The following is a 26625-nucleotide window of genomic DNA, read 5'->3' as shown; positions in this document are numbered from 1 at the left end:
CTTCTGTCTTAATCTGTAAATGCCAGTTTCCCCATAATGTAAGAGAGTGTGTATGAGAGTGAGAGGAAGAGAGAGAAAGAGGGAACGAGACAGAAATATACAGAGGAGAGAGAGAAGGACTCTGCGGTTTGCCCTGGATTTCACCAAGGGAGCTCAGCCAGGCAGACATTCCTGGAATCGTTGCATTTTTAATTCCTCTTGTTCTCTCCTGAAATTCTCACCTCCTCACTGGGATTTATGCACCACCGGCTGTGCGTAAAAAAAAGAACAGGTCATGGTTTGGGATTATCTGTCCCACTCCATCCCATCTACAGCCTTCTGCCTAATCTAATCCTTCCAGCGCTTCATGTGTCAGGGAGTTCCAGAGCTCACAAAGGGCCTGTTTGCATGGAAAGGGAAGGAAAAGGATCCTTTTCCTAATACAGTCAGACCTACCTACTCATGGATTCAACCATCCATGGCTTGAAAATATTTAAAAGCATATAAATCCCAGAAGCGAACCTTGGTTTTGCCATTTTATATAAGGGGTACCATTTTAATATGCCATTGTATATAATGGGACTTGAGCATCCACGGATTTGGGTATCCACAGGGGGTCCTGAAACCAAACCTGAAAAGAAGTGCCTCTCCTCAAAGCTTGGGAAACCTTTCTTCCCTTGATTTCAGAAATCCTCCCCTCAGAACTTGGGGGGGAAATGATCTTTTGGGGACATCAGCTCCCATAATCCCCCACCATCATAGGAACCTTGCCAAACTCAGTGTCTCCTCTTTGTGGGGCACAGCTACAAGCCCCGATGAAGAGACTGTAGTGGTCTGGATGTTGGATTAGGATACTACAAGATCAGGGTTCAAATCCCTGCTTGGAGATGGCTGAGCTTGGGCAAGTCATTCTCACTCAGGGTCCATTTTGTGTCCCCCCACCACACACACACTGTGACCCATCTTTACAATGCAGGACCAAATCCCCAATTCCAGTGTGGACTGTCTTCATGATGCAAGGCACCACAGTTGCCCTTTCCATCTTTTAAACTGACTTAAAATCACTCTGCTTTTGCTCAATATTTTGCAGAAAAATCCAGAGCGCTCTTTAGCAACGCCAGGCACACATATGTCCCGCTGTGCTGCCTGCTGCCGATGGCATAAGTCGCTCTCTCTAAGGTCACAACGAGGTCTCCAGCCATGTGGTCAATGCTGGGCCCCTTGTTTCTGACCTCAAGGGGTGTGATTTGCACCAGCAACAGTGGCACCAGACAGCATAGCTGGACGCAGGAGCAGTCCAGAGTATTTTGGCGGATCTTGGAGGAAGGTAATGACCAGCCTCCTCTGAACAAATCTTGCCAAGAAAACCTCGTAATAGGTTTATTGTAGGGTCACCAAAAGTCAAAAGCAACTTGAAGGCACACAATACAATAGCCTCTGGCAAAATGTATGTCCGCTCAACCATCTGGACATCCGTCCAGTCTAACAACACAACTTGAACAGCCCCATAGAAGGGAGGGGATTGGCATTGGGGATATGGGGCTTTGGAAGGGGGGCAGAGGAGACATCTCTATGGGCCTTGGCCACTTCTTCTCATGTTGACCACAGGGATCTTTCTACCCTGGTTTTGTTTTGTTTTACAACGGAGTTTCCTAATTTGCCTAGATGATGCAAGATGGCTGAAGTTGTTGTTTGTTGCTGTTATGTGCCTTCAAGTTGCTTCTGACTTATAGCAAGTCTAAGGTGACCCTATCATGGGGTTTTCTGGGGCTGAGAGTGTGTGACTCACCCAAGGTAACCTAGTGGGTTTCCATGGCCGAGCGGAGAACAAAACCCTGGTCTCCAGGGTCATAGTCCATCACTGCAACCACTGCATCACAGTGGTTATTGTGTGCTTTCAGTTTTACTTTGACATGATAACTCTATCATGGGGATTTCTGGGGCTGAGAATATGTGACTTGCCTAAGGTAAAGCAATGGCTTTCCATGGCTGAGCAGGGATTCGAACTCTGGTCTCCAGAGTTGTAGTCCAGCCCTACACCAAGAATCTCATGTTTGCAGAGCTTCTCCAACTTTCCTGCTGGCTTCTTGGCTTTACCTCAAGAAGCAAAACCATCTCTGTAGGACACCAATTAAAATATAACTCCTAAAGACAGAAGCTTCCTTTAATGCAACGTGTTTCTTTTCATTTCAGCCTGACTCCCTCCTTCCCGCTTCCATGTCTCCCTCTTTAATCATCCTTCATCCTTCTTTCTTTCTCTTCCTTTCTTCCCTAGCAGGGTGCCGGCATCTTTTGTTACCTACATGGCTGCAGGTAGAAATTTAAGAGGTGCAGCAGCCTTTTCCCATTGCAGTGGATCTATCCATGCTGGGCAAAGGTTGCACCTGTTGCAGTCTTGACCAAAGCTCCCCGGTTCAAAGGTGTGCCATATGCAGCTCCCCAAAAGTTGGCTTAAGGCCTGAGTTCACTCAAAATGGAGGAACTGCCTCTCTCCCCGCAAGAGCAACAATTCACTTTGTGGATCCCTTCCACCACTGTTCAAAATTTATTTATTTGTCTATTTAAATATTTACACCATACCCTTGTATCATCTCAGTGAGAACCAATGTGGTGTAATGGTTTGAGTACTGGACTTGGATTTTGGGAGACCCAGATTCAAACCTGGCCGCGGAAACTACCCTGGGCGACTTGGGGCAAGTCACACTCTCTCAGGCTCTGAGGAAGGCAATGATGGCAAACTTCCCTTGGAAGAAATGAGGCCAAGAAAGCCCTAGAAGAGGCAGCATAGTGTATGATTTGAGTTGTAGACTAGGGTTCTGTTAGACCCAGGTTCAAACCTGCACTCGGCCATGGAAACTCCCTGGGTGACCTTAGGCAAGTCACACTCTCTCAGCCTCAGAGGAAGGCTATGGTGACAAACCTCATCTGAAGAAATATGGCCAAGGAACCTCCGTGATAAGTTTATTTTAGGATTGCCGTATGTATGAAACAACATGGAAGCACACAACAGCGACATACCATCCCAACTCAATAGAATCTCTTTAACCAACTGAAATTGTATAAACTAGTAAGAAATCGTTTAAAGAGTCAATTTTTTTAAAAAAAGGCACATCAAATCATTTGATAAGTTAAAACCAGACCATCCAAATAAGATAAAGCAGTTTAAAGTGACTGAAATGCAGGTGCAGATTTAGATAAAATCAATAAATAAGTAAGGTTCCACAGTCTTTTAGAAAAAGACAGGTCTCTGCTGGGTGCCAAAATGGCAGCAGCGTTGGTGCCACTTGGGCCTCTGAGGGGAGAGCATCCCAAAACCAGGTAGCCTTCGCAGGCCCTGAGGGGACGCTTTCCAAGCTCCATGGGGAGACTTTTTAAACTCTGTGGGCAGCTTTACTAAACCCTAAGGCAAGGTGGTGGCAAACCTATGGCTTGCGCGCCCGAGGGGGCACTCAGAGCTTTCTATGTGGGCACCGTCGCCCCAGCACAGAGTTCACCAGAGTTTGTTACTAGAAAGCCATGGGAACGTGGCACTTTGCGATAAATAAGTGGGTTTTGGGTTGCAGTTTGGGCACTCAGTCTCTAAAAGGTTCGCCATCACTGCTACGTTCCAAGCTCTGAGGCAAGCCTTGCTAAGTTCTGAAGGAAGACTTTCCAAGCCTTGAAGCTTTCTAAACTCTGAAGGGAGCCTAATTAAATTCTGAGAGGAGGCTTTCCAAGGATTTCTTAAGAAGTAGGAGACTTTGGGGCTCAATAGATGTGGCCCCCGCATGCCACAGCCCTGATCTGGCCTTTCTCCAGCATGAAAAGGAACAGCAAAATGCCACTCCTTTTTGCGCAGGGGAAAAGGCGCCTTTGCCGTCGTGGCAGCACTTTCTGGTGCTCCTTTTTGGTGCTGCATCATGTGGATGCCAGTCTATTCAGCTTGTATCCATACTCTGTGGAGAGATTTTTAAAACTGGGGGTAGGTTTTCTAATCCCTGAGAGGAGACTTCCCAGATCAGGAGGACAGCCTGGCTGAAATATGAAGGGAGACTTTTTCTAATCTCTGAAAGGAGATTTATCAAACTATCAAGAGAGCCTTGCTAAACTCTGATTCTAACCCTAACTCTCCAAGCCTTGCTTTTTAAATTCTGAAGAGGGCTTTCCAAGGCTTTCTAAAACTCTGAAGAGAGCCTTACAACGTCCTGAGAGGAGCCTTTTTAAACTCTGAAGGGAGACTTTTTCCAATCCCTGAGGGGAGACTTTCTAAATTACCAAGAGGGCCTTCCCAAACTCTGGAGGGAGACTTTCCAAGCCTCGCTTTTTAAATTCTGAAGAGAGCTTTCCAAGGCTTTCTGCGCTTGGAAGGAAGAGTTTTACTAAACTCTGTGAGGAGGCTTTCCAAGCCATACATAAGGAGAACCTTACTATACTGTGAGGGAAGGTTTCCAAAGTTGTCTAGGCCCTGGAAAGACACTTTCTAAGCTCTGTGGAGAGACTTTTAAAACTCTGTGGGCAGGTTTTCTGATCCCTGAGGGAAGACTTTCCAAGTAGTGCAGAGAGAGCCTTGCTAAACTCTGAAGGAAGACTTTCCAGAGTCTTTCCAAGGTTTCTAAACCTCTGAGGGGAGACTTTCCAAGACTTTCTGAATAGAGGCTTTCCAAGCTGTGTGGAAAGACTTTTAAACTGTGGTTCTTCTAAGCCCTAAGGGGAGCCTTACTAAACTCTGAGGAGAGCCTTTCTAAACTCAGAAGGGAGATTTTTACTAAACTCTGAGGAAACTTTCCAAACCATGAGGAAAGCCTTGCTAAAGTCTGAAGGGGGACTTTCTCTAATCCCTGAGGAGAGACTTTCCAAACTATGAGAGAAGGTCTGAAGGAAGACTTTCCAAAACATGAGGGGAGGCTTTCTAAGGCTTTCTAAACTCTGAAGGGAGCCTTATTTAACTCTGAGGGGAGACTTTCCAAGCTCTGTGGAGAGATTTTATTTTTTAAACTATGTGGGTAGGTTTTCTAATCCCTGAGAGGAGACTTTCCAAGAGGAGAGCTTTGCTTGGAGGTCTTTAAACAGAAGTAGGATGAGCATCTTGATTTGTGTATTTGCGCATGGCAGCGGGTGGGACTAGAAGATGGCCCTTTTGGTTCCTTCCAACTCTGGGATGCTATAATCCCATAATTCCACGAAGGGAGACTTTCTCTAATCCCTGAGGGTAGATTTTTCCAAGGCTTTCTAAACTCTGAAGGGACACTTTCCAAGCTACTTGAGGGGAGCCTTACTAAGCTCTGAGGGAAGACTTTCCAAGCACTGAGAAGAGGTTGGCAAAACTCTGAGGGGAGATTTAATACGTTTTCTAAGACCTGAGAGGAAGCTTTCTAGGCCCTGAGGGGAGACTTTCCAAGCTCTATGGGGAAAAATTCTGAGGAGAGACTTTTTACTATTCATGAGGGAGGCTTTCTGAGCTCAGAAAAGGAGACTTTCCAAACTTTGAAGGGAGGCACTTCTTATATTTCCAGATAGTTGAAAATCGATCGCTGGACTTTTCGTTTTCTCTTCGACATTTTTCGGCAGTCCATGCAACAACCCCTGGAGAACACCAGACCTAAAACCTGTCAAAGGTTGTTTGCTCGGTGTTGAAAGGCTGCTGCCGTGTTGCAGAAATAAAGCATTTCAACACTGCTTAAACTTCCATGGAATCCTGGGATTTGTAGTTTGGTGGGGCACCGAAGCTCTCTCTTATAAGGAAGGCTAAATATCCCACAAAACTACAAATCCCATTATTGCATTACATTGAGTTAAAGTGGTGTCAGGCCGCTTTAATTTTTGCAGTGTGGACACATCCTCCTAAAAGTCACAGGTGCCCAGCTAGAATAAGAGTAATAACCTTTATTTTTATCCAGCTTCTCCGAACAGATTGAAGCAGAGAAGTGTGATAAAAATAAATAAATAAATAAAAATAATAATAACAGTAATAATAATAATAGCTGGGCTCCTGTGACTTTTAAGAGGATGTATCCACACTGCAGAAATAAAGCGGTTTGACACCGCTTTAACTCAATGCGACGCAATAATGGGATTATTGCAAGAATAGGCTAACAATAAAAATGGGCTAACAATAAAAGCATCAGTAAAATATAAGAGTTGGTCACACCATTATCCCCTCTCTCTGGGATTCTACTTCCAATACCCTCATCCCCTCGCGAAGCTTGACAATGGGACCCAAAATTGGGGCTTTCATCCATTTTTTAACCTTTCTGTTCCCTCCTGTAACTGCTCTCCTTCCACCTCCTTACTCCCCCAAAAACCTGGTTTCCTCTCTAACCAACCTTTTAATTTCACAGCTTCTGATATATTATCTTTGTATTTCTGTGTCGTAATTTTTTTTTCGGTGGGGGAAAGGAAAAAAATAAACGTTTAAAAACCGCACCAATACCCAAAACACATACAACACGCCGACCGGAAAAACCAAACAAAACCGAAAGAAAGCAACTTAAATCTAAAGTTTGTTTGTATTTTGCTAAGTGAAAAAGACAGAAAGAACAAAATATTGCTTTTTCCCCTTTTTGATGAACCAAAAAAACCAAACAACCGATCTCTTTTTTTTTTCTTGATCTTTCTCTCTCTTTTTCCCCCTTGTCCCATTTTTCTTTTTTCTTCTTTTTTCTTGCTCTTAGGTCCGCTCACGAAAAAGCGTGAGGAGGCATCAACTAACAATCCCACTCCAGACGAAGGTATTTTTCCTGCATGTTTCACAACTTGCTTCTTTTTTTAACAAAACAAAACAAAAATAAATAAAATTTTAAAATATATATATATATATCAAAATTATTTTCCTTTTTTGTTGTTTTTTGGTTTTTAACTTCTTCTTTTTTAATTAAAAACCAGAACAAAATCATATATATCTTAATAAATTAAAATTAAAAACATTTTGGAAACCTCCCCCTTCCCCCTTTTTTTCCTTTTTTCGATCTTCTCTTTGAGCAAAAACAAAACGCCCTCCTTCTTGTTTTCCGAAAACGTCCGAAATCTTTGCCAGTGATTCAGTTTCCTCCTTTCTTTACCTTTTCCTCTTTTTTCTTTTCCTTTGTCTTTTTTTGGAAGGGAAAAAATAATAAAATTTGCCCCGTAATAATCCAATTAGGCCGGTAGAAGAGGGTTATTAATTATTATTGTTACTATTAATAATACTGTTGTTGTTATAAAGGGAAATGAAATAAATTTATTTGGGGTCGTGGGGCTGTGGGGGGGTGTATATCTCGCAAGACCAACCTAATCTTGGCCTGTTTTCCCTCTTGTTTCTTCTCATTTGCTAATTCCACATGATTGAATTTAAAGTGGATTTTGGGAGGAGAAAAGGCAATGCGGGGTGTTGCCCATTGTGTCATTATTTCTTATCTGGTGATTAAATTGTCTTTTAAGAAAACAAAAGAGAGGGACGAGAAAAACAATTGTTTAATAGCAGAGGTGGGAAGTCTGTTTTTCACGCACTTAATAGTTTCATGTCCAAAATACTAAGAATTTAGGATGATTGTTGGAAATACTAAGAGTTTTTGGAAGGATTTCTCTCTTATCTAGTATTGCTCTCAAGAAAGTTAAGGGAGCACTTCTTAAAAGAAGAAAAAGGAACTTATGCTGGCATAATCTTTGTGTAAATCCAATCTGCTGAAGAGGAGACTATGCAATGAAATATAAATGTCATTAGAATGAGTAATATAATGTTAGAAAAGGAGCTTTAAAAGAAATGGTTTTTGTTTACCAGACATTGTTAGAGATATAGAAGGATAGAAAATAATGACAGAGTTTACATGGAACTGATTAAGAAAAAAGGAAGTGCAATAACACTGTAAATATGTACAATAGACATTAATGACAATGTCTTTTATTTGTGATGAAATTATTCAGCGGGACTCCAACTCCCAGAATCCCCCCAGACTGACACAACTCTAGGGGTTGTGTTAAAAAAAGAAGCAGCAGCATTTTTGACCAAAAAAATCTGGTCAAGGGGATCTGGGAGCTGTAGTCCAGAGAAGTAACTTTCCCAAGCTGCTTTAAGGGACATACACTGAATTGACTCATTGCATCTCTGAAAAGGTGGCAGACAAAAAATTCATTTGAATCTCTTTTTTCATAGGAGAAAGATTCCGTGTGTAATTTCTTCAGCGACAGAAGATGCATCTGCACTGTAGCAATAACGCAGTTTGACACCGCTTTAATTGCCGTGGCTCCGTCCTACAGAAGCCTGGGATTTATAGTTTTGTGAGGCACCAGCCCTCTTTGGCCGCAAGGGCTAAAGACCTGGGCCTCATTCCCTCTACCTTTTAAAGCAGATCACAGATCGGTTTGAACCGGTTCAAACGACCCTGGTTCCCACTTAATCCGAATTAAGAGCGGGGCCATACACCAGACCCATTTAACCCGCGTCTTTTTGACACTGATTTTCCCCCGCTTCTTTTTGACAAAATCGATTCAGCACAAATGTGAACCAGAATCGGATTCGATTCAGTGAATTGATCTAAAAAGAATCACTTCAGCGCTAATGTGATCCGGATGCAGATTGGAATTGGTTCATTGTGACGTGTGCGTTAAAGCGATTAAATGATGGACATTTAAAAAAACAAAAACGCAGGGACCGATTCTGTTTAATTCAATTCATTACTGAAGTGGGTTATCTACCTCAGGAACTGGTTTAAATAGAATCGAATCATTTGTGAATGGGAATTATAAGTGGGTTATTTTGATACAATAAAATGACGGAAAATGCGACCGGGGCAAATGTAGTGGGAACCACGCTCCGATGTCAAATTGATCCATCGATTCGGATCGCACACCGATTTATCTGTAAGTGGGAATGAGGCCCTGCTAAAGCGACAAATCCCAGTATTCCACAGCATGGAGCTACAGCGCTTAAAGTGATCCCAAGCTGCATTATTTCTACAATGAGGATGCATCCCACATCTACTCTGGTTGTTAATAGGATTCAGGCTTGGCGTCATGGGAGAACAGGAAGGTGGCATCTTCCTCCAGATGCCAAGGACTACAATTCCCATAGTCCCTGGGGCCAATGGGTGTTGTAGTCCAAAGCATCTGGAAGGCATCAGGTGGCCTACTGTTCCCCAACCTGTAGTCTCTAGCCTGGCTTTTCATTACAGTGCATCATAGGAGTTATAGTGCTGAGGTAGAAGTGGGGGGTATTTATGGCTTATGGACCGAATAGGGGAAAACATCATGGGAGGTGCAATACAGCTGACCCAGCATTTTTGTAACCGAGAGCTGAGCAAAGCAGAAACTGAAAGCCAACAATTTCCCAAAATGGCGGCTATGTTGCTTAGCAACAAGGGCTAGAGAGTCGCCAAGATACCTGGAGGCTCTGAAAGAGGTTTATTGGACACCTGCAGAAGTTGCTTTTTGGACTACAGCTCCCAGAATCCCCCATTCAGCATGACCAAGTTAACAGAGTGGCATTAACAGAGCAGAAGATGCCATTTTGTTTATGAAATGCAGCCCATAATGGGGCATGGGCCCTCACATTGGTCTGAAAAATATGAGGCACATTTATCCATGTAGCCCAGCAGTGCGAATCCTCCTGTCCTTGAAATGTGTTTGGGCTGCAGCTCCCAGCATTCCTCACCATTGGCTCTCCTGACAAGGGCTGCTGGGAGTTAGAGTCCAAAATTTCCTGTAGAGCTGCAGGTTTCCCACCCCTTAACCTTCGCCAACTGGGACTGTGTCCAAATGTGTTGGATGGCGACTCCCATCACTCCCTAGACATGCTGGCTTGGGATGATAGGAGTTGTTGGTCAGTTTGAGGAACACTGTACTTACAGCCAAAATATTGGAAACAGCTCTCCATAAACCTGTGAGCCTCTTTCTTTTCCACTGAAAAGGGTGGGGATTGGATTTATTTTCTGTGCTCCTTTGATCACTGATCTGTGGTCCATCATCAATGCTAGATCAAGAGCTTGAAAAAGTTACCTTTTTTTGGACTAGAACTCTCCAACAAAGTTACTTTTCGAAGCTTTGGTTGCAGTACACACACACACACACACACACACACACACATATATATATATACATATATATATATATATATATACACACATACACCACATGTGCATTTGTTGATTGGGAACCTATAGGAGAGACAGATTGGTTCCTAATGGGCAAGAGCATGTATGTAGTGTGTGTGTACGGTTGCCATCCCTGAGGACCTCCAAACCGGGAAAAATGTAGGACAAGGTTTAAAAATGTAAGGCCTTTTTTGTTTTTTAATTTCCTGGCCAGGAAATTAAAAAAAAAAAGGTCCTGCATTTTTAAACCTTGTCCAAGGCCTGGCTGGGGCCTGGGAGACAGCATCTCCCAAGCCCCAGCCAGGCCTCGGAGGACTCTGCAATTGTGGAGCCACCTCCAGAGCCTCGCTGGGGGGGGGAATCCCGGAGGAGGGGCCAAACCGGGGCGGGACTGTGTGGACCCGCCCCAAACCGGGAAAGTCCCGCCCCCAGGTGGGATATGGCAACCCTGTGTGTGTGTGTGTGTGTGTGTGTGTGTGTGTGTGTGTGTGTGTATATGAATGAGAAAGTTATGTACTGTAGGTAATTTTAATTTATAAAGGCTAAAAACTGAAAAGGAAGCGCTAGGGTAGTTTTCTCCGAAAGCGTATCTTGGCTTCAAAAGATCTCAGAATCCAGTTTTGCAGAAAATAGCAAATGTTGTATGAATTGCATTAATTTCACACCCAGAAAAGTACAGATGAAGCAATTTGACAAATCAGGTTATTCCAATAAGGAATGCCTCAGTGCCAGAGATAAAGCAGCTTCATTTCCCACAACAAATTTTTACCAGCATAGGCTTCAATCCTAAGTGTAGTTTTCAAGGATACTAACGAAACAGTCTTGGGAATCATACTCTGTTGTTGTTGTTTTTTAAGCAGTGTGTTAATATTTGCAAGCAGTTTACTATTAAATCCCTAAAGAGCCATAGTGTTTTCTATAGGTAGACATATTGAGCAACTTGAAGTCACAGTTTTGGTGAAAAGATGGTGTACAAATACATAGAATTGCAGTAGCATTAGTAATAATAATAATAATAATAATAATAATAGAATGAAGTCAGAACTGAGCAAAGTGACTTTTTGGGACTACATCTCTCAACATCCCTGCCAACTGGCCATGTTGAAAGAGGGATGCTGGGAGTGTTAGTCCTTGCAAAGGTACTACTATTGTTCTTGTTATTATTATTATTACATTTATTTGTATAGCGCCATAGGCTTTACATAACACTTGACAAAGGAGAGAAAACAATAATCCAAAATAGAAACAAAATCCTACCTACAGCGCACAATCTAAAACCACAAATAAGATTATAAAATTAATAAAATATTACTATAATAAAGTTAAAACAACACTATGAAAAATGTAAATTGATACAAATAATAATATAGCTGGCATCCTGTTAGTGCAGTAGTCCCCAAACTGTGCTCTTTAAGGGATTTTGGACTTCATCTCCCAGAATTCCAGGCTATTGGCCAACATGGCTGAGACTCCTGGGAACTGAAGTCCGAAATCTCTTGAAGGGAACACTTTGGGGACCACTGTGTTAGTGCCTTAAACAAGCGTAAGTTTCCTTACAGAAACAGCTGGCTATTTTTGTCTGACGTGGAAGTCCCTATTTAGTGGAATGTTTAAAAAACACAGGGTGCAGCCACACTGTAGAAATAATGCAGTTTGACTCTGCTTTAACTGCCATGGCTCCATCCTACAGAATCCTGGGATTTGTAGTTTTGTGAGGCACTGGTCTTCTTTGGCAGAAGAGGCTAAAGACCTTGCAGAACTGCAGATCCCAGGATTCTATAGGATGGACCTTACAGCCCTTAAAAGTGGTGTCAGATTGCATTCTTTGGGCTTGTGAAGCTGTTGTGTCTTCTGTGTGCCTTGCACACTGTAGTTGTGTGTTTCATGTTGCTGTGCACATGCACCGTTGCATGACTACTTCACAAGCGTCGCATAACCACTACCATCCCAGTGCGAAGTAGCACTCACATCTCCTTGGTATGAGGTTCTTAGCTCCCATTTCCAGGCTCCGTAGTGAAACTGAACTCTTCAGATTGATGGTTGGGTTGATGATTCAATGCCAAAGCACAGCTCTCTTGAATGTGTCAATCCTCCGCAAAAATTAACCTGAAATGGTGGGAAGTGTGTTGTCGTTGTGAGAAAAACGACAGACATATACACACACATCCCACTCGCGCGTATGTTTGCAGACTCTCTCTTTGAGGACATCCAAGCCAGAAAGTTACTTCTATGAGGACTGCAATCCCAGAAGCGGTTTCAAACTATTATTTCTGCAGTGTGGATGGATGTATCCTCAGGTTGTTTTGTAGAAAACACAGTCTTAAAGAAACCAAAATCCTCCAGATTTCGATGTGACGGAAGGGGGACTTTGTGGTCACTTTGAAATCAGATATAAACGCTTTCAAGGCAGCGCATGGCTGTGATAATCACACAAAGCATGGGAGAAGCATGGGTCCCCATTACAGCCAAACTGACCGAAAGTGTGTACAGTAGAGTCTCGATTATCCGACATAAACGGGGGCGGGGGGGGGGGGCAGGGGGGGGCTGATAGTTGGATAGCCAAAAATGTTGGATAATCCGGAGGGTCCAAGAAAAGCCTTGAAATCACTATGAATTGCAAACGTATTGAAGTTTTATTGCAGTAACAGTAAAAGTAACGTTGCAGTAACGTTATAGGAATAACATTGTCATGTATAAACAGTCCTCTGAAAATGTAAAGAAATCACTGAGAGCGACGTTGGATAATCCGGAATGTTGGATAATCGAAGGTTGGATAATTGAGACTCTACTGTACTTCCTTTTAACACTTTGGATACATGTGTTTCCTCCATCTCAACACCAGCTCTACTCATTGGAGGAGCATCACTTTGACTGGAACATCACTTGTTAAAAATCCCCTTTCAGACTTCCTGTTTTTTAAAAACCCCAGAAAGGGTTAGAACCTTTCTTCTTCATTTACTAGATTTCTGCTTGCAAGCATCTCCTCTTCATCTTATTGGTAAGAACAAAGTGGTATAGTCCTCAGAGGTCTGTCCCTTTCTCCTGCTGCAAGTTTACTTTTCTGTACTGCAATTCCCATGCTCTTCAAGAAACTGCGCCATTTGGTAGATTTTGGGAGTTGTAGTCCAGAAAAAAGAAGAGAGAGGTCATTTCTCCACGATCTGCAATAAATCCCTGAACAGGACCCAACTTGTTGGATAATGTTATGGAATATATGTAAATACACTCAGTCTTACAAAGAAAGTGTGCAAAATTTGAATCCTGTGCCCTTGCAAAATGGCTCCCACAGTTCAGGGGTTCTCTCATGCTCAGGGTGACCAGATGTCCTCACCGCAAAGGAGAACAAGGCGCCACAAAATGTAGGACATTCAAGAGAAAGAAAAAGTAGGCCATTACAACGTAAAAGCTAAAAACATGACCATAAATGTAAATGCATGCTCAAAATAGAGGACATTTTGGAATGCCTTCTGGACAGTAGATTTAAATGTAGGACATGTCCTAGAAAAGGAGGACATCTGGTCACCTTGGAGGGAGTAGACCTAGGAGTTTATCACATGAAGGAGATCAGATGTTTATCCCAGGAACATCCTAGAAAAATTGAGTAATTATGTGAAACGATTTCACACAACGTTGCACAAAACCCGCCATTAAAGTGGTCACAGAGAAGCATTGTGCGCATCTTTTTAATTTCACAATTTCAGCAACAATGCATTTCTGATATCGTTTTCTTTGCTCAATTGCATGTGATAATCATTTGTGCAATTACTCTCCATTTTCACTTTATTTGTGGGATGCTTTAAATGCGCTTCACTCTCTCTTTAATGTCGAAATCAGTTTATCAGTGTGATAAACTCACTAGTCTATGAAAGTTTAGTCACAAAGGTGCAAATGGTCCTTTTGCATACTGAATAAAAAGGCTCATGTTGTTACACAGGGAGCGAAAAGTGTACCAAAAGTTACAATTAACATAGTATTAAGCTGTTTTTAATTATTGCCTTATTATCATGTTTTTATCCATCTCTTTGATCCCGAGATCTCAGGGCGGCGAACAGATAAAACAAGATATAAAACAATGTAGACAGTTCCAAATTAAAATCAATAAGAAATGTAATCAAGAGGAAAATGAACTAAACAACTCAAAACAAGTTAATGCAGCTTAAAAAGGCAAAAAGGGTTTTGTTTTGTTTTAAAGCGTGAATGCTTAAAAGTAAATTAGGTACCAAAGGGTTTTAATAAAAAGCCATTTGGCATTGAAAAGAAGGCAGCCTTGGTGCCATCAGTCTGTCCACAACTGAGAAGGCTGCATCTGCACTGCAGAAATAACCCAGTTTGATACCACTTTAACTGCTCTGGCTCAATGCTATAGGATTCTGGGAATTGTGGATTTGTGCGGCATTTAGCCTCCTCTGTTGGAGAGCTGTGGTGCTGCAGCAAACTACAATTCCCAGGATTCCATAGAATGAGCCACGGCAGTCAAAGTGGTATCAAACTGGTGTCAAGCTGCATTATTTCTACAGTGTAGATGCACCCATATTTCAAGATGCCTTATTAGGGCTGGGTGAGATCCTCAGTTTGATCCAGAAGATGGAAAGGTTTGTGTTAGTTTTGTTTACACATTAAAATTGAACTTAATTACGTTTAAACTCATCAAAATGTAGCATGTTCAATTATTTTCATTAGGTTTCCGAGTCTTTAGAACGGTGTCTTGGAACACGTTGAAGTTTAAACGCATTAAAGTTCGGCTGATGTAGGATATAGAGAAATTTAAGCAGGTTTATCTTGTCAATTCATTTGTTAATTGGTAAATCGTTAAACATTCTTTAAAAAGGTGGCATTTCCAAAGTACTGAAATGACAAGTAATAAATTAAAAGTGCCTAGAAATGTAAATGAATGCCTCTGACGATTTAACAGTCCAATTACAGTTTTGAAAAATATTGTTGCAGACTTCCCCCCTTTTTCAATGAATTGGAAGCGATGAATTAATGTCTGAGACAATATTTCCAAGATGTAAAGGTAAGGGGGAGTCAGCAAGTGTTTCTGAAAATCAGACATTGCTCACAGCTAGGCATTTCCAGAAACTGCAGAAACTGCTGGGCTCTTATTAATTTGCCCAAGGGCAAGAGCAATGCCAACCTGCCCTGCTTAAATACCTTAAAGGCACCAGATCCCATCTGATCTTGGAAGCTGAGCAGGGTCAGCCCTGGTTAGGACTTGGATGGGAGACCAACAACGGATACCATTTGCTGTAGGCTCTATTTTGGAGAGAACTCTCTGAGGATTCCTTGCCTAAGAAACCCATATAAAATTAATGGGCTGGCCACAAGCCAACAAGATATTTGAAGGCACACACAAGGCAGCAAATCCCATCTTGGAAACTAAGACCTTGGAGGGGAGACCACCAACTAAAACCAGGTGCTTTGAGCTATTTTTCAGAGGAAGGAACTGGAAAAATACCCTCTGAGAATTCCTTGCCTAAGAAAACCCTATGAAATTAATGTGGTCACCATAAACCAACTAAGACTTGGAGGCACACACAAGGCACCAGATCCCATCTGATCATGGAAGCTAAGCAGGGTCAGCCCTGGTTAGGCCTTGGGGGGAGATCACCAAGGAATACCTGGTGCTGGAGGCTCTATTTCAGAGGAAGGAACTGGCCAAACCACCTTTGGGTCTTCCTTGCCTAAGAAAACCCTGCAGAATTCATGAGGTTGCCATAAGTTGACATGAAGGCACCTTCAGACACAAGATTTGATCTCCATCCAGACTTAACTACACCACCGTGTAAACTGCGCACGCATCATATTATGAATGGAATCCTATTTGTAGCCCCGACTAAAGTAGACCCAATCTACGGTTTGGTCAACACATTTGTAAATCCCCCTGATTCAAGGAGTCTACTCTCCTTGGGACAACCATCAGCTCTCAGGCCAAAATATCCACTTGAATAAAAGCTTGGGAAAAGTTGTTTTTGAGGCTCCGCTTTTCAATTTACAGCTATTTTGGACTACAACACTCAGAATCCCCCAGCCTTTTGGATTATGAGAGTTGTAATCCTTACCCAGAAAGCTTATTTTTCTAAGGTCTGACTGCATTTTCAGTAACACTGGATGATCATCTCTAGTTGCTGGTGGAGCTGGAACATCTGACAGTTTTTGAGTTTTGAATCCCTATTTTGCTAGAAGGGCAGGATATATTATTATCCTCCTCTTCCTCCTTCTCCTCATTATTCTTATTTTCTAGTTTAATTCCAAATAAAGTAACCTTTCCAAACCCTGCCCAGAATCCTCCCCTTGTGCTTTGCAGTTCTATAGGATAGGGTTTCCTCGGCAGACAAACCTGTTTGGAAAAGGTTTGTAAAGATGAGGGAGTATTCAAAACCGCTTCCTTGGGGGAACGCATTGATTGCACCCACGGTGCAGTTAATGGAGCCCTCTGAGAAAGTGGGAACTCTCCTTCTGGCGCTCATTTCCCGCTGGTTGAGTCTGACCAACCTTGTCCCCACTGCGAAGCCTCTTGCTAACAGCTATCCAGTGGCTGCATTCCTTATGCAAGGCCTTTGGGCGGCCAAGGGTTTGCAAGCACTCACACAACAAGCCCTTGACCTGAGAGGACATCCTAGTTCAGTTCAGGACAAGGAAAGGAGATTCCTTCACACAACCCATCAGCCCCTCCTGGAATTGTCGTCACAAGACGTGGAGATGGTGCAGAATTTGGAAAAGGTTACTGCTTTGGACAAACGCTTCAAGGATCCGTTGGTCAAGTGAGATGTAGCTTGACATAACTCCCTGGTGTCTGAAGTTGCTGTGTGACAAGACAACTAGAATGATAGAATCATAGAATTAGAAGAGACCCCAAAAAGGGCCATCCAGTCCAGTCTCTTTCAGCCATGCAGGAACGTACACTCAAAGCATCCCCATTGATGCTGTTTAAATGTCACATGCAACTTAAGAGGCCAGAAGCTGCACCAAAGCTGCGTGGCTTTGGCATGGCTTCCGGACTTTTGGGACTCATGCATCATTTAAACAGCATACCTCCAAAGTGACCTGAAGCAACTTTATTTTGGCCTGTCTGTTCGTGCCCTATATAGTGTTCTGAAAGACTTTGGATGGGACATTATTTGTCAGCTGACCTATGCGTCACCAAGGTCTTCCAGAAGAGGCTGATTCTCAAAGCATATGCTTAAAGACCCCACAAACCTTTTCATATGTACTGGTTTCAAGCCAGGTATCACCCATCCCATATTTGTGCCTTTCATTTTTCTTGCCTAGGTGTATGTAGTACCTCACATCTATCCCTGCTGAAATTCATTTCATGTGTTTTGCTAGATCACTGCCTTGTGCACAAAAAAACAGCAATCTTGGACAAAAAAAATACGTGTGGCTATTTGGAAACATTTTTATGTATGCAAAAAATAATAAAAAACCCCATAATTTTCATGCAAAAAAATATATCCCCACATGTATTTCTATGCAGAATAATTTCCTGAACCACTTTCGGATGTGGAAATACCAAATGCACAGGAATGCTTGTTTGTTTGTTTTCTGCTCAGCAGGGGGGAAACTGAAACTTATTTGTCCTCACTTATATGGGCGAAATAGTTTAATATTTATATAGCTGCCCGGTATTGTGCGGCAGGGTTATGGAATTGAATGCCGCATGTGAAGGGACATTATGCACAACGGTGCAAGTCTGAAGCCCCAACATGTCTGAATACAGATATTCTGCAGCATCCAAAAACGCCCAGTCGCTCCCACGTGCAAATCTACCCATGTCTAAAGATACCAATTTGATTCTGAGCAGTGCTTGCGTGTGCATGTCTGTGTAAGAGTTCGCTTGTATTTTCTGGTATTTTGTAGCAGCATAGGGTTACACATGGAACGCCACAATAGCTGTGCATTGGAGATGTGAAGCACCTTGCTTGTGCGTTCACATCTAGCCATCCTTTCACTTCTGCCACCCTGATTTCTTTAGGTCTGTCCAGAACTCAACTATAAGTCAATCTCATGTATAAGTCGGGGGGCAGGTTTGAGGGCCAAAAGTATGGATTTTGATATGACCCATGGAAAGGATGCCAAAGAACTTAGAAAATTCTGGCAGACACAACTGTTTGTGATCATCCTGACAAGCCATCTAATGATACAACCACTTCTCTGGTACTAAGCCAATTTGTAAAAATGGATGAGAGAGTAGAGGGGATCCATGCTTCTTTTTGGTGCTCCCAGGATGGACTAAACTCCCACTTTTACCACTCTATTCAGAGAAAGGGGATGGCACCATATATATATATATATATATATATATATATATATGAATTAAGGTACAGTACTTACATTGACCCATGGATAAGTTGAACCAGGTTTTTTGGGTTGATTTTTGGACTAAAATTTCTAGACTTATACATGAGTATATACAGCACAACATGGGAGTATGAATGTATCACACGACCAACCGATCACTGATGGCAACAATGGCTGTACACATGTCTCATCACAAAGGAGGAAAGTGACCTTTTGGGACAACTCCCACAATCCCCCCAGTGGCTGTGGCCGCTGGGGGGATTCTGGCAGTTGTCGTCCAAAAAGGTCATTTCCCCCAGCTCTGCAAAGAATGGCATCCAAAGACGTTGTGTATTTTAAAATTCACATCAAGGATGATAATTACCACATAGCTAGGATTACATAATCCATTCCTGTCTCACTTTCCCATCTTGGAAACGGTGCCTCAGAGTCGTGAGATCCACCCACCCCTCCGCCCCAGAAGGTGTGAATTTGGTGCCGTCCACCGTTCTTCCAGTCCCAAAAAAAGGACTTCCGGAATGTGTTGTCAAATTATGTGTGTGCAGGAGACTGGTTTAAATGCACAGGCCTTTTAAATGAGAGTGTCGCCTCCAAATAAGAATGCTGCCTCCTTCAATTTCCCCTTATTCTCCAGATTTCTAACACTGCAGAAAAGGGAGGCCACTGTTCCCGAGTACAACTTTTCTCTTTGCGGTGTTCCACGTTCCTTTGGTAACTCCCGGCCCCTTTTCTTTGGATATATCTAAATGTGTGATGGAAGAGTTAAGTTATTGCAGTGCTAGAAATCTGGGGAATTTCTAGCATTCTAGAATTTCTGCAAAGGGCAGAATCCTTATTTTGGAAGCCAAGGCTGGCATTTTATGCCCATGCCCATAACTGGCATTTACAGCATGCAGTGGGGGAATTCATGCAGATCCCTACAAGGCAACATCAAGTTGTGCGATTATCCAGGCAAGGTTAGGACAATGGGGATTATCAGATGAAGGACATCCCTGTGCAGTTGTAAGAAGGACTTTCAGATGGGATTCGCGTTTATCCCATCCGGGAAGCAGGAATGATGGCAACTGCATGAAAGGCTTTCAGATGAAATCACACTTATCCTGTCATTATCCCACCTTTAACCTGTCATTAAAGCGACATTGGTCAGCATTTTGCATTAATGGAAGTTTGCGTTGATGCAACCCTACCTTAATGACAGGTTAATGGTGGGATCGGCGCTATGATTTGAAAACCTTTTGTGCCATCACAGTCACACGTGGGTTAAGGACACGATCCCATCCCTATCCTGTCCCCGTGTGAAAATCTCCAATGTGTAATGAGTGTGTTCACACCGTGGTGTCACAACCGGAGTGCACGGGGTGCGGACCACACCGGATGACACCCTAAATAGGAGTGACATCACTGCTTCCCAAACACCATTTGGTTTACATATTGTCAACCACTTAGGTAATTCTAGTTCACTGATAAGTGACATAGAAATGTACAGAGAGCCCTCCTTTTTCGTGAGGGATCCGTTCTGGACCACCCTGAGAAAATGGAAACTCGCACATATTCAAGCCCTATAGGCTTGAATGTTGGCATGTGCCCACAAGCACCCCTCCCCCATTTTAACCCCCTCCATTTGCTCCTCGCGAGTAAGTGAGGGTCGGGGATCTGAAGACGGCGCAAATGGAAGGGCAACTGTCCATGCAATTGCTATTGCTATCTGCTTTGGGGCAGAATTGATCTATGAACTTCCACTGCGTCCCTTTCAAATGCTGAAGAGATGGGATGAGGCTCCGTAGGAGGAGAAAGGAGGGACCCCAGGTGTGTGTGTGTGTGTGTGTGTGTATATATATAAATTTTTATTTCAAAACATCAAATCTTACCTATCCAGAACTCGAATTTAAGTCAATCTCATGGGACATGAACATCCATGGATTTTGGGATCCAAGGGAGATCCTGGAACCAAACCCCAGCCGATACCAAGGACCCACTGTATATGGGAATTGCAATTTATGAATCCAATAAACATGACTACGGATTCTGTATGGTGTTGTATGGGAGGAGAAGGTTAATGGGGTGGTGGCACCATGAGTTACTGCAGCAGGTGATGCCAACCCTAGTGATGGCCCTGTGTTCAGAACTGGGACCATTGGGAGGAGGAGGGAACTGAATGAAGAGCTAGTCTAGCATGAGAGGGGGGAACAGAGGGTCTGCGGGGGGGGGGGGGTCTGTCCAAAAACATTGGAACTTGTGCAAAGCGCTGAGTGTGCAAAGGAGGTACATGCATGTGCCAGGGCCTGGGGCCTTCCTTCCATTGGCCCCGCCCTCTTCCCCATCTGTTTCCCTCCGGAAAGGCAAGGGGGAGGGGCTCTGAGTGGCAGCGGCTAATTAAGGCCTTGGCGCGTCTAATTAACGCTCTCCCCTTGCAGCGAATTAATTAGGCTCCAGGTTGCCATGGAAATGGGATGTGACCTAGAAATGGAACAAGGGATTTGAGGATGGGGGCGCTCTGCCGAGGGGTTCGGTCCCCCGCCACGGATTCCCCAAACCCAGAGGCATGGTTCAGGGGCAAGGAGGCTGCAAAGTGCTGAAGCTCTTTAACCCCGGATTCACCTTTTTAAAAAAGGAAGTGAGCTAGAACTTGTCAAAGAAACGTGTGCATATCCTCCTTGCTAACCTTCTTGACTTGTGCTGCAAAGAATGGGTCACTTGACTTTGCCCATTTCCTGGCTTCGGTTAGCCTCTGGCCCTTGACCCTCCTCACCTACTGACCCTGTCTCTCATTTCTGGAAGATCTGATCCCAGGGAGATACCATTCTTGGTATTGGAGAGTCTTGGTTTTCCAGTATATACAACTTTTTATCTCTGTCCCCATCATCTTAACTCTGCGGCCTCCATTTTGCGATGGCTTCTGAGGTCAGGAGCGCAATGAATCTGTGCCAGGTTTTATTTATTATTTATTTTTAAAATAATTTTAATTCAACAAATTTACAAATTGTCCATGGCATTAAAAACATGACATAAACATCCACATCATATCACTTACAATAACCCCAAACATCCTACCATCATGACATCACCAACATCAAATATTCTCTAGTTCGTCTTCATTAGTAATTTCTTTACTTCTTCCAATCATATATAAATATATATCCTTGTTTCATCTCTTTATGCATTTATACAGTCTTTCTAAACATGTCATAACCATGCCAGATACCTTTGCATCCCACTTCATATCATCTCTTGTTCTCCTCACGCCTTCATCATACTTTTTCCTTTCTCTACTCCTTCTCATTCCCACCATCTTGGTTCTTCAAACCTCACTTCCTCATACCTTTCACTTACTCTCGCACTTTCTCACATGCATCTTCTTCTGCTGAAAGTAGACTTCCTCCCTTGCCCTTTCCGGTTCTTCTCTGCATTTTTGGTGACTTCTTTAAAACCATATGTATTTGATACTCAATCTGCTTCTCATTCGATTCCTTTCATGTGCCGGATTTTGTTCTTCAGTTCTTCAAAGTGTTCAAATGGGGATGTGAAGTTCAGCACCTTGGGGAATGGTCCCTTTAAATCCGGAATTAAATCAGAAGTGGGTTTATCACACTCCTCCTGACTGAGGATGAATCCAGACTGCAGAAATAAAGCGGAGGGAAAACACTTTAACTGTCCTGCCTCCAACCTGTGGAATCCTGGGATTTGTAGTTTGGGGAGGTATTCAACCTGTTCTGTTGGAGCGTTCTCATCCATCATGAAATTACAAATCCTAGGATTCTGTAGGACAGAGTCATGGCAGTTAAAGTGGTGCCAAACTGCTTTATTTCTGCAGTGTGGATGCACCTTCAGAAGCCACCAGCTGCCACTGCAATCCCAACTTTCATGGCAGTCTTCCTATCCATGCTCCATTCCCCTCTTCCCACATTAATACTCATCCACTGCCTTGTAGGAGGCTAGGAATACTTTGACTTTGACCATCTGCATTGCTTAAAAATGCAATCCCACCTCAAAACTCCCTCTGATTTGCATTCCAACATGTCCAGTTCATGCACACCTCCATAGTTATTGGTGCATGGCTTCTGGGTTGGGTTCTCTGTCCAAATAAAACTGTAGTGGCTTTTAAAAACATGGCCTTGGAATGTGTGCAGCCATTTCCCATCCTGGACTGGGTACAAGAGGGGCAAGTGTTTCTGTTGGCAAAGAAAAAAACACCTTGGTTTGGGAGGAAAGAAAATTGGGGGATTTATTTTCCTGCTTCCCTTCCTCACGTTGTCTGGTCTCTTCCCTTCTCATCTCGCAGATATCCGGGATAGCGGAAAGAAACCAGTCATGCTCTTCATCCACGGCGGATCCTACATGGAAGGAACGGGGAACATGTTCGACGGCAGCGTTTTGGCTGCGTACGGCAACGTGATTGTCGTCACCATGAACTACCGGCTCGGCGTGCTGGGTACGGGGGAGGCGGGTGCATGCTGGCCCACCCTGTGAGGGGCAGTGGGTGCCCAGAGCCATGGCTTCTCCTTTAGACCTTGCAAAAGTTATTTTTTGAAATGACAACTGCCAGAATTTCCCAGTCCTAGGAGCTGGAGAATTTGGAGATTGGTCACCCCCCCAAAAAAAGTTATTTTTGCAAGCTCTGCTTCTTGCATTTCCCCCTTGCAAAACAATCTCTTTCTAGGCCAAGAGTGCATGGGAGGGAAGGCAAGAACCTGTTTCCCTCTCATCACACTCCTTCTTACAGGAAGCCCAAATGCCTTTATTTTCTTTTGCAGTCCCTCTCAAAAATGGTAACCATCCTACTACCAATTTAAGAGGGACTGGAGAGGGAAACGGAGGGATGGGAACTAGTACAGGGCTCTGGGAAGGTATTTTTGCATGTTTTCCTGTGCTAGGAGGCTTTCTGTGTGGTTTTGGGCAAATGTCTTGGAATCACACCCATTTTTAAAAAATTGATGGGTTTGGGTAAGGTTTGGGGCCACAAAAATGGGGTCAGAGGGCCACATGTAGCCCACAAGATGCACTATGCAAGAAATCAAGAGTCCTGCTTTTGGGGTGGAGGAAATATCTTTGGGTGCTACTCACAGCCACTTGTTCAAACCCTTGTTTCTGGGCTTTGAAATCTGGGAAGAGCCTCACTAACATACAAGAATTGTATGTCATTAAACCAGACCTTGGAAGTGTTACTTTTTTTGGACAACTCCCACAGTCCCCCAGTCTGCCAAACTAATGGCAGTTCTGGTTGTGTGCGTGTGTCTGCATGTGCCTTCAAGTCAGCTATCGAATTATGAAGACCCTAGCCTTGTCTGCATGGGCTAGGATACTTCAGGGGCAGCCCAGAGTATCCTGGCATTGGAAGTACCCTGAAACCACCACGTTCCCTGGCCCTCCATTCTGGTGCCAGAGCGGCTGTTCACATGTGCATCCTGCTTTGCCACCCAGCGCATCTGCCGTTGCCATTGGTCACTTTGCTTTGAGATCATAACAAGATGCCCAGCCTCAGCACATTGCTGGGAGACTCATACAACATCAGATCAAGTGACTGACAGCAGCAATGGTCATGCTGGGTAGCATAGTGGGATGTGTTGCAAAGAGCCACCCTGGTGCTCTAGATCTTCCCAGAAATACCAGAGTAAAATGTCAATTTCTGAAGTTTGGTTCAAGGGGAGTATAGCCCAATTCTGATGCTTGAACATGCTGGATCTCGTCTGATCAGTTCACACCACAACTAGGATGTGGGTCATGCGTCATCTGGACTCTCCATGGAGAGGACCTGGGGAGTCCGGTTTATTTTGCTGACAAGGCCCCTGTGAATTTCACAAGGTTTTCTTAGGCAAGGAATCCTCAGAGGTAGCTTTTGCCATTTCCTTTCTCTGAAACAGAGCCTACAGTACCTGGGATTCAATGGCAGTCTTTCTGGGTTTGGGGAGGGTTCTTCTTTCATTGCCAATCCCAGAATCCCAGAGCCAGTATAGATAGCTGGGGGATTCTGGGAATGACAGTCTATAAAGGCACCTTTTCTTGTGCTCTGGGAGTTCCAGCCTTCAGCATTTAGAGAAAAGGGACCAAGGTCACATCTTGTGTGTGCACGCCCTTCAAGTCACCAGTTGACTTATGGTGGCCCTTGAATTTCTTAGGCTAGGCATACTCAGAGGTGGCTTTGCCACCGCCTTCCTCTGAAATAGAGCCTATGACACCTGGGGTTCGTTGCTGGTCTTCCATCCAAGGACTAACCAGGGCTGATCCTTTTTAGCTTCTGAGATCAGGTGTGATTTGGTGCCTTTGGGGCATTTAGAATCTCTCTGTTTGCATGTCCCTTCAAGTTGCCTGTCGACTTATGGCAACCCCATGAATTTCAGAGGGTTTCTTAGGCAAGGAATCTTCAGAAGTGGTTTTGCTCGTTCCTTCCTCTGAAATAGAGCTTTCAGCACCTGGTATCCATTGTTGGACTCTCCTCCAAGGACAGACCAGGGCTAACCCTGCTTAGCTTCCAAGATCAGACGAGATCTGATGCCTTTTGGTTGTTTTGGCTAAGTGTAACTTAAAGTCCATGTTCCAAAAAGTAGGTTTCCTAGGGTCTCTGTGCCCCCCAAGTGTCCTTTTGTGTACACACTGAAAACCCCATAAAACAGGAGATACAGTTTTGTGGCAAGACAACCTGTGAAAAGGCTTGCAAGCAGAAGGGGTCAGCAACCCGGATACCACATTATATGGGAAACTAACTCTACTTTTATTGTGGACTTTTGAATAGAGATTTGGACCCGCACTCAGACCTCCTGAGATTCTGGCTCCCTGCTAAATCTCCCATCGGGTTCTGGTGCAAGGTCCCCCCTTTCCCCGCTCCCCTCCCTTTGTTCCCCCAATGGGTGTGAAATTTACCCAGGCACAGCCGAAATTAATATTTCATTAAAAAGCTTTTAATAATTAACAGCAAGGCTTCGTTATCTCCAGCGAAAGGGCCCCAGGACGGAGCGATGATTAATTTTAAAGGAGAATGGTCATGTGTAGATGCAGCATTTTAGCAGAGGCTGAAGAAAGGCCTCTGGATTGCTTCCCTTTTGTTTGAAATGGAGGCAGGGCAGCATTCTCTTCTTCCTTGAAAGACTCACTTTGAGCTAATTGGTTAAGAAGAGCAGGGAATGGGCTGCTGATCCCCCAGTGCTCAGGCTTGGAAAGAAGGAGCCAGAGAGACCAGAATCTGCCCTTAGGCTGAGCCAGCGATTTAGCTCAGGAGGCCCAACTCTGACTGGCAGTAGCCATGGCTTGCAAGTGGGGTTTTCAGCCTGGATTCTTGTACCTTACCTAGTCCTATTGGGAGATGATGATGATGATGATGATGATGATGATGATGATGATGATGATTCTCCCAATATAGGGACTCAAGGTGGTGAACAACAAGTATAAAAGTTTTTTGTGGGTTTTTCAGGCTACATGGCCATGTTCTAGAAGAGTTTATTCCTGACGTTTCGGCAGCATCTGTGGCTGGCATCTTCAGAGAATGCTCTGCCAGCCAGAGATGCTGGTGAAACGATAAACTCTTCTAGAACATGGCCACAGAGCCTGAAAAACCCACAAAAAACTATGGATACCGGCCGTGAAAGCATTCAACTTCACAAACAAGTATAAAACAATACAGTTTAAAATGGATTTGGCTGAAGCTGAGATTTTTTTGGATAGGAATACAGTAGGCCCTCGATATCATTGGGTTAGGTTGCAGGACCCCTCTCGCGTACCAAAATCTGTGGATGCTCAAGTCCCACTATATACAATGGTGTAGTAAAAAAAGGCGTCCCTTATAATAATTTGCAAGATCAAGGTTTGCTTTTTGGATTTATTTCTTTTGGGATATTTCCAAGCTGAATGGTCTGTAGTTGCAGAATCCATGGATATGGAGGGTCAACTGTATATAAATCTGTGCTCACATATAGGACCTTATCACACTAGAGGAATCCCGAACAGAAATGGGATTTTGAACATAGAAAAAACCTACAAATGCGGGAGGTTTTTCACATGCGTTTCTCCAAAAGTGAAATAATGGGAAAATAAAGCGAACATAAAGGTGACAAAAATGGCAGCTTTTTACTTTCGGGAAGTAAAAAGCTGCTATTTTTTGTCCCCTTTATGTTCACTGTTCGCTCCGCTCTGGGCCCCACAACATACTCCAACTCCCAGAATTCCATAGCCTTGAGCCAAAAAAAAAGAGTTAAAGTGGGGGCCAAACCGAGTTATTTCTCCAGTGTGGATGCAGCCTTGCCAATGGTCACCCAGTGGATTTCCAGGACTGAGTGGGGATTTGAACTCTGGTTCCCCAGAGTCCAACACTCAGACC

General features: G+C 43.6%; 1 protein-coding gene across 7 annotated transcripts in view; it reads left to right on the top strand.

Moving 5' to 3' along the window:
• Nucleotides 1-26625, top strand: part of NLGN2 (neuroligin 2) — a 77930-nt gene that overhangs the window by 39082 nt on the left and 12223 nt on the right. Inside the window, exons 1-3 of one of the 7 annotated variants that reach the window (XM_089481109.1) lie at nt 3921-3940; nt 6630-6686; nt 22600-22749. In XM_089481109.1, coding sequence (XP_089337235.1) covers nt 22629-22749 — 121 coding nt within the window. In that variant the 5' untranslated portion in view covers nt 3921-3940; nt 6630-6686; nt 22600-22628. Of the gene's footprint in view, nt 1-3690; nt 3710-3920; nt 3941-4490; nt 4567-4863; nt 5031-6629; nt 6687-9794; nt 9812-22599; nt 22750-26625 lie in introns of those variants that run through there. The other 6 variants (XM_089481102.1, XM_089481105.1, XM_089481106.1 and 3 more) reach the window with 6 other exon arrangements.

The sequence above is a fragment of the Sceloporus occidentalis genome, unplaced genomic scaffold, assembly GCF_023333645.1.
Source record: "Sceloporus occidentalis isolate IW3139 unplaced genomic scaffold, rSceOcc1.0.p SCAF_14, whole genome shotgun sequence".
NCBI classification, from domain to species: domain Eukaryota; kingdom Metazoa; phylum Chordata; class Lepidosauria; order Squamata; family Phrynosomatidae; genus Sceloporus; species Sceloporus occidentalis.
This window is presented reverse-complemented; position numbering and strand designations above follow the sequence as displayed.